Raw genomic sequence first — 8001 nt, forward strand, 5'->3', positions numbered from 1 at the left:
CGTTGCTCGTTGTTTTTTGCATTGACACACAATTAATAACTGTAATATTATCCTAAACTTAACCGTTGTACCTATACTAGACCTTCTTGGCATCCGAAATTCAAAGAAATACCCAAAACTCTGTAATATCTCCTTGCTCCTTTTCTTTGAGCCCAAACTTGCCTAAATACACCGCATATAAGTACATGCACCCAAGTGCATGTAGAGCATGGTGCACCCTTTTTTAAACTACGTCGTTTTATCATTTTTAGAGTCGTAATTTTAAAAAATTATTGTTATTTGTTTCCTTAAATTTTCCAACTAAAAATTCCTTTTTCAAATTTAATTTAAAAGGTATATGTTCTTTTACCTTAAGTGTAGATGTTCATTTACTATATGTTCTTTTCATTATATCCTTTGTTCTTTTATAAATACAAATTTACACGTTCTTTAATTTTAACTCATTTGTTCTTTTTTAAAGTAAAAAAGTTGTTGAAAAAAGTTTGTGTTCTTTTATATAAATGATATGCTCTTTTTGGGTGCACAATGAGCATTGTGCACCCTGGTGCATAATCCACGCTTTGTAAATACACATCAAATACAAACCACTTTGACGAACTAGATGAAAACTCATCTTGGGTTTTTAAAAGAATAACTTATAATTGAGATTCCATTCAACATTTGGTAAAATTTATATTAGAGAAAAAAGGTTATCTCTCTTCAGAAAAAGTGGCTCCTGCATCCTAAACAAGAGACTAATGCAAATACTGGGTTTGTTATTATAGTAGAAAACAAAAGGGTCTCAAGCCCACAGCTTGAAACGACCTAATCCAAACTTCGCCCAAGTTGCGAACTCTACACTTCAATGCTAGTTGGTACCGCAACATTATAAATGGCCCATCGACTAAACATTTCAACTTTGGTTTATAATATTAGCACCCTCCAACCCCGCCAATTGGTAATATAGTTTAATTTTCACGCTAACACTCTAAAATTTCTTACTAACGCCGAAATTCTTACTAACGCCCTAAATTTGTATTTTATATCGTATTTGTATATATTCTTTCTACTTATTTTTTTTAAATGTAAGAAGAAGGCGCCCCTAACCAGACCGGAACTTCACACAGGTCAATTTGATCCGTGTTTGCAGGCAAAGGGGAGTAGGGGGAATGGTAAGAGGAAATTCCCACCCCAAATACAAACCATTAGACTAAGTACTATTTGGTATATATTCTTTCTACTTTTTCCCTCACTTTCTCTTCCCCTTCCCCTTTCACCACCACTATGAATTGCACCACCGGAGACACCACCCCAATATTCCGGCGAGATTTACATATTCTGGCAAGGTTGGCATATTCCTTCGAGGTTGACATATTCGGGCGAGCTTGACCACCACCGAGAATCCAAAAATTGATTTTTTTTTTACAAAAAAAGGAGGCGCCCACCATAGACGCCCAACCATAAGTACAGGTGCCTACCATGGACGCTTGTGCCTGTGGTGGGGCGTCAATATTGGGCGCTGCACCATTTTTTTTTAAAAAAATGGAAAGATGTTGAGGGTATCGATCTGCCACTATTATTTTGAGAATTTTTTCAATTCGGTTTAATTTTTTTAGGGGCTAAATCATATTGGGCTTTTCCCAAATTGGGATAAAATTAGCCTAATTTGGTAATTCAGCTTCAAAAAAAAGTACAAATTTGCTTAAAAAAGAAGAAACTAAGAGAGAGAAAGCTAATGGAGGAAAAATGTTGACAATGAAGAAGAAATATCGGCATTATTTTGTTACTTCTAATAGTGTAATATATGTTACAACCGATTAATGTCCAATTGGAAATAGTGGTGCTGGTACAGCGGTGGCGGCGACGCCAGCGATGCCAATGATGGTGTGGAAGTAGAGGCGGGCATGGATCGGCCCGACACGAGCCGGCTCGAGGTCCGGCCCAAGCCGATGTCCGCTACGTAGGCCGCGGGCCTGTCACGGTCAAGAAATTTTATTTCAGGCCCGCACCGGCACGAGCCCGCGTGCCGAACGCTCCTTTTGCTTTGTTTTTTAGCCAAAAATTGTCAAAAATAAAAAAAACATAAAACATGGGTCAGGCTCACTGGAAGCATGAGCCCGACCCGCGGGCCTGGGCCGTGGACAAAATTTGAAAATCTCAAGCCCGGCCCGACCCGCCATTTACCCAAGCCAGCGGACCGAACCTGTGAACAGGCCCGTCCCGTCCCATGCCCACCTCTATGTGGAAGGATAAGTGGTAGGGAAGGAGAAGTGAGGGAAGGGGAGAAAGAGATAAAACAAATAGAGGTATAATATAAAGTATAAAAATACTATATTTAGGGCCAGTGCCGTCTTGTTCAAGTTAGGGGCCCTGTGTTAAATAAAATTACGAGGCCTCAAATGGTAATAAATTTTAAACGAACATGAATAAGAGAAAATAAAATTTAAAGCATGAATCACCAAATATTGTCCAATTAATAAATAAAAATCAAAATTTGACAATTCAACAATTCACTTGGCAAAAAAATAATCAGAAAATAGTAATAAAATTAACCAGAATTTCTGATTATAAAAAAATAACTAAATAACAAAATTTCATAAGTTAGAAATTACCCTCAAAAAAATAATTATATAAATTATCCATTCTCTGTCAAGTGCCATTCAGCCATGCCGCCCACCATATTCATCCATTCTCTGTAAGTTTTTTTCTTCAATTTGCTGCAGCTTCACTTCTCTTATCCCATCAAAACCCTTCTTTCTCTCTCCTCATTCCTTTAATCTCTCTTTCACGACTTTCCAACATGAGTTTCTTTCATTCTCGTTCGTATGTTCATCTATAATTGTTGTTTATTACTTGTTTTCTTTGTTAAATGGGTAAACCAGAAAAGAAACTATCTTTGTAATCTTTATTTTTTTGAGAATTGTAATGGAGAAGATTGAATTATCTTGGGAATAAGGAACGAAATAGGTACCATACTACCAGTTCATGGGGTTTGGGAAATTGAAAGGGAAAAGCGTGATATTGGTTGGCGAACGTGTGAGTTGGATTTTTTTTTTTTTACTTTGGGCATACAATTTAAATGATTGGGCGCTTATATTTTGGGGTCCTGTGCAGTTGCTCACCCTGCACAGGGCCTTAGCCGGGCCTATTTAGGGCGTCAAATAGTAATATTTAATTTATATTGAGACAAATCTAATTAGATTTTAATTGAGTATGTTATTTCATACATATAATTCATCAAACATAATTAGCTCTTTATATCGTATATAAATAGTGTAAAAGTCGAACGGTTGCGATTAAAAGAGAAAACAGAAATAACTAAAACAATATCCTGGTTAGTACCCCACCAATATAAATGGCCCATCAATCAAACACTTCAGCTTTAATATCTCATGTTAGCACTCTCTAGAGTCTAGCATATGCATATTTGTAACACTTCGTCAGTCTTTTAAGTTCAAACACTATAATTTTTACACTTTGTCAATAAAATATTTTTAACTATTGATGTTTTTTAATTATTTATAAGTGAAAGTTATAAAAAGTTCATTTCTTTAAAATTTATATTGAGACAAATTTAATAAAATTTTAATTGACTATGAAAAAAAAGTCAAACTATTGCGACTAAAAGAGAACACACTAAAAACTGAAATATATTAGCTACATGATATTGGCATATTGCTCTTAGTAAATTTTATATTTTCATTTCAAAACTTTGGTATAAATTTTACATTACATTCACTAGTGCAAAAACTTCTCTCAAGTACCATAGCCTCTTTAGGCAGATAGAGATCCATACAATGAGGGAGGAACTAATAGCAGAAAGCTAAATTTAAAACAAAAAACACCACTAAAACTGAATTATATTCAACATTTGGGTAGATCAGAAGGTGGTGGTAGCAATTTTTGATTCTTCTCATTTCCATCAGATACAATCCATGCCATCTTCAATCCCCAACTTGTATGAACTTCCAAATGACAATGCATAAACCAAACACCCGGGTTATCGGCTCGAAATCTGATAGCAACCCACCCACCAGAAGGCACACCAACCGTATTTCTTTCTATTGGATCGACTAGATTAAACTTTGTAGGATCTTTCTTAGAGTCGAAGTTACCAAACCCTTGACCAACGACAAAGAAGTTGAAGCCATGAAGGTGAAGAGGGTGACTTTCAGCACCAATAATACTAGTATCTTGCATTACTAGCTCAACACTTGTATTAAATGGTAAAGTTACGACTTTAGTACCTTTGTTAAGCATAAGATTATTGGGTGGAGTACCAGTGTAATTAAAACTAAAGGGTGGTTTAGTTGGGAAATCAGTAGTAAATACTCCATTTGATTGGCTAAAGAAATGTGCTTGAAGTAAAGCAATTTTAGGTTGTATAAAGGAAACATTGTTGACTGCTGCTGCAATCATGGTGTTGTTGGGTCCCTGGCAAGTTTGGTTGTTAGGGCAGGGGAGTAATCCTAGTCCGACAGTGAAGAAGAAATGTCTATCAATCTTTTTAGGCACATTGGCAGGAAATTTGGAGTTTGCAAGGCTCCTTAGTTTGTTGGTGAATTTAGCTGCAAAAGAAGTGTCATTGAAGAATGGTAGTTTGGGTTTTATTAATTTTGGTTTAGTCCTTGTGTGCTTCAGAGATGGATCATGAGCATACTCAAGAATGGCAGCAGTGGTTGTATTGTCGAAAGTCGCGGGTCCGGTGGCATAAGGCCGTGCTGCCATTAGGAATGACGGATTAGGATGGTAGTTGTTGGTCGTCAAAAGAACATTGGTTGTTTGGCCGGGGGTTATGAGGATGATATTGGTTTTAAAAGGCTTGGTGTAGATGGCATCTACTTCGACCACAGTGAGCGTGTGGTTGGCAATGCTGAAGAAAAGTTCGTCATTAAGTGCAGCATTGATCAAGCGGAGAAGGTATGTCTTGCCTGGCTTCACCTTGAGCTTGAATACATCTACATGGTTAATTGGTAGTTTATTAGTTGTAGACATATGGAAGTATCAATGTATCATTGTGCAAACTGAAAAGCTATAAGCACTGAAATCTTTGCGCCTAAGGTTTTTGTTTCTGTAACATCTACATATATATCTAAAACATAAGACAAACAAATGTCATGCTGCCACATGTACTTTCCCCTCTCCCACACAATTAAATGAAACATCAAGCAATAAAAATGTGTGTTTCAAGACTCGAATCCATGATTTCTCATTTGATATGCTAATGTACTAACCATACTCTGCAATACTCGTGTTGGTCTTTGTGAGGGAAAAAATGAATAAGACAAAATACTATTTTCATTTTGTAGACTTCAAATGCACGTTGATAAATAATCCGGAGCGTATCGCCCGGGACAAATACTAGTTTTAGTTTAAAAACCCAGCCAGAGGAGAAGCATATAAGGGGCCTTAGAGGGCCATGGTCCCTACTGGCTGCTAGCCCAATCATACCCATAATATATAAGAGACCCAAATAAAAGAAAATTAGGAATTTTAGTAAAATCTGCCCTCACAATGTAAAAATAAAAAAAGAAAGTATACTTAGCCCTCCTCCTTATCCATAAACCAAGTTTGACTTCACCTCTGTACCCAACCAATTATGTGGTAATAAAGTGAGAATTAGGTAGTACATGAGGCTGCTCAGCTTTCAAATCCTAAACGCTTCTATTACTACATTAGGAAGTATAGTAACTTCTAAAGAAAATACGCTTATATAATGCTATATACCTTTAGTCGAGCAATTGTATAAGGGTCCAGGAAGGCCATTGATGGTGAAAGCATCAGAAAGATTAGGGGCTGATCCTGTTTTCATTGCTTGGTTGATCATTGCCTCTGTATCTGTTTTCCACCATTCCCCTGTCAATGAGAGCTTGATCAGATTATATATAAGTTATAGAATGAATATGAGATAGTGCCTCATACGCAAGGATTGAATTTGTATAAATACCGTCAAAGGACAAACTCAACCAAAAGCGTAAGCTGATTGTTAGAGTCTCGCGGATAATTTTATACTCTATCAAATACTTATAGATAAATAGACCTAAAAAGATAAAAATAGTTTTACCAAAAACGATTGGAACTTCCTTGTAAGGGTGAGGAAATGGATAAAAATCACCATGCTTTGGTAGAATGATAATGGGACCATAAAGAGTGACCCTAAGCCACGAAATATGAGCATGCCAAAACAAGGTTCCTCTTTGGCCTGTGATTGTGAAATTATAAACGTAACTTTGGCCACTCTGAATTGGGCATTGTGTGATATAGGCAGGTCCATCGGCCCACCCACTTCTCAATTGTCTAACTCCATGCCTGTTCCCCCATAATTAAACCATACATTAGATAATTTCACAATTTTTGAATTGTTTGATTATAAACCAACATTAGGAAATAGTACTTACCAGTGAACAGTAACATTATACTTTACATGATTTATGACAGTTATTTCAAGTCTATCACCTTCCCTTGTGACGATTTTCGGCCCCGGAAATTGTCCATTGATGGTCACAATGCTCTTTGTTTGGCATAATCTTGTCACATTTTGCATCTTAACCTATATCACAAAATATTGAGTCACGATATACTAAATGGTAAAATGTCTACATACAATCAATAAAAAAACTATAGACTTTGATTAAGAACATTACATATTCATATTTTTTCCTCCGTGGCTTAGTTGCTTACTATTAGACAATTAGGTCATGTTTGGTAAATGGCTTTTTCATTAATTTTTGGCTTTTGATTTTTTAATTTGGTCAAACAGTCGAAGAAAGTGTTTGGTTATTGGTTTTTTGATTAGCTAAAAAGTTGGCTTTTAAGCCAAAATGAAAAAGTCATCTGGAGCAGCTTTTTGGATTGACTTTTGGCTTATTGGCCCACAAACTCTCTCATAAACAGCCAACAACCATAATTAATTTTGCCACACACTTTTGCAAACAGTTGGCTTAAACAGCCAACTTAAAAAGCTAATACATACAACCAATGCTTCCAACCAGTCAAACAAGCCAACTAAACCAGCCAATTAAAAGCCAACAAGGGCAACAACCAACAACCAATTGCCAAACAAACCCTAGTCGTATTATACACCAAGTTTCTAAATCAAGAAAAAGTGAGACACATTATTACCTCAAAGTTATAACGCCGAGTTATGCCAGTATGCTTAGCAAGGGTAAGCTTATTGCCAACCAAGGATGTACAAACCAGGAGGAAGAGTGTACAGTGTAAGTAAGATAGTGAATGACCAAGGAACTTGTACCCCATGTTCCTAATTTTAATTTGTTTTGAGCTAGAGGCAAGGGCCTAAGCAATAATATAATGTTGAATGAATGTTAGCTAATTGGAGTGAGTTATGAAAGAAAGGAAATGCACTAATTTATATTGAAAGTTAAAACGTATGATTACGGAGATTTAGACATGATGGTTAAATTAGGTGATGTGGTGGTAACATATGCAAGCTATAGACATAGATGGGCCTTTCAACCAAATGCACCTTCAAGCCAACCAGCTGCTGGTTGAGATAATTCTAGTTTAGTAAGATGTCCAACTCAAATTTCTCTTCAACTTTTATATTTAATCTCCAATTCTCGAAGGAAAGATGTGTGATTTGACTTATTATTTATTTTACTAATAGTGGTCAGCTTTTTCGATAATGAATGAAGAGAAATATACCATTGTACATATATACCAATTCAGCTTTTGATACTGAAAGTAGTTTTTGAGCCCGTGAGATCTTGTACACTACTCCATGTCTCACTCCATTCCAACATCTAAGTTCCGTTTCATTTTTCGGGTAAAACCTTTGACCAAATATTCTTCATTTTTCGGGTAAAACTTTTAACCAAATATTCCTATAGTTTTATATATAAAAAATATACTTATGTGCAATTTTATTATTTCATCTCAATGTGTAATTTGAATAGTGTTTCTGTCTAGAAATTAAGGTTAATGGTCTGTACTGAGCAAGTCCTTGAGTCTGAGCAGAACTAGTTATCAGTTCACCGGAATCCTGCAAAACACAGAAAAACT

The 8001-nt window shown here is 36.1% G+C and overlaps 1 protein-coding gene across 1 annotated transcript; it reads right to left on the bottom strand.

Annotated features, from left to right (window-relative positions):
- Positions 1-3664: 3664 nt before the first annotated feature.
- LOC104898475 (laccase-17) lies at positions 3665-7293 on the bottom strand. The gene is made up of 5 exons (XM_010685563.3): positions 7102-7293; positions 6378-6529; positions 6044-6288; positions 5707-5835; positions 3665-4937 (listed from the first exon to the last, which is right to left on the bottom strand). Exons 1-5 carry the CDS (start codon positions 7234-7236, stop codon positions 3844-3846), a joined length of 1755 nt encoding a protein of 584 aa, XP_010683865.2. The 5' UTR covers positions 7237-7293; the 3' UTR covers positions 3665-3843.
- Between the last annotated feature and the right edge of the window lie 708 nt (positions 7294-8001).

Source organism: Beta vulgaris, chromosome 7 (genome assembly GCF_026745355.1).
Source record: "Beta vulgaris subsp. vulgaris cultivar EL10 chromosome 7, EL10.2, whole genome shotgun sequence".
In the NCBI taxonomy this organism is placed as follows: Eukaryota; Viridiplantae; Streptophyta; class Magnoliopsida; order Caryophyllales; family Amaranthaceae; genus Beta; species Beta vulgaris.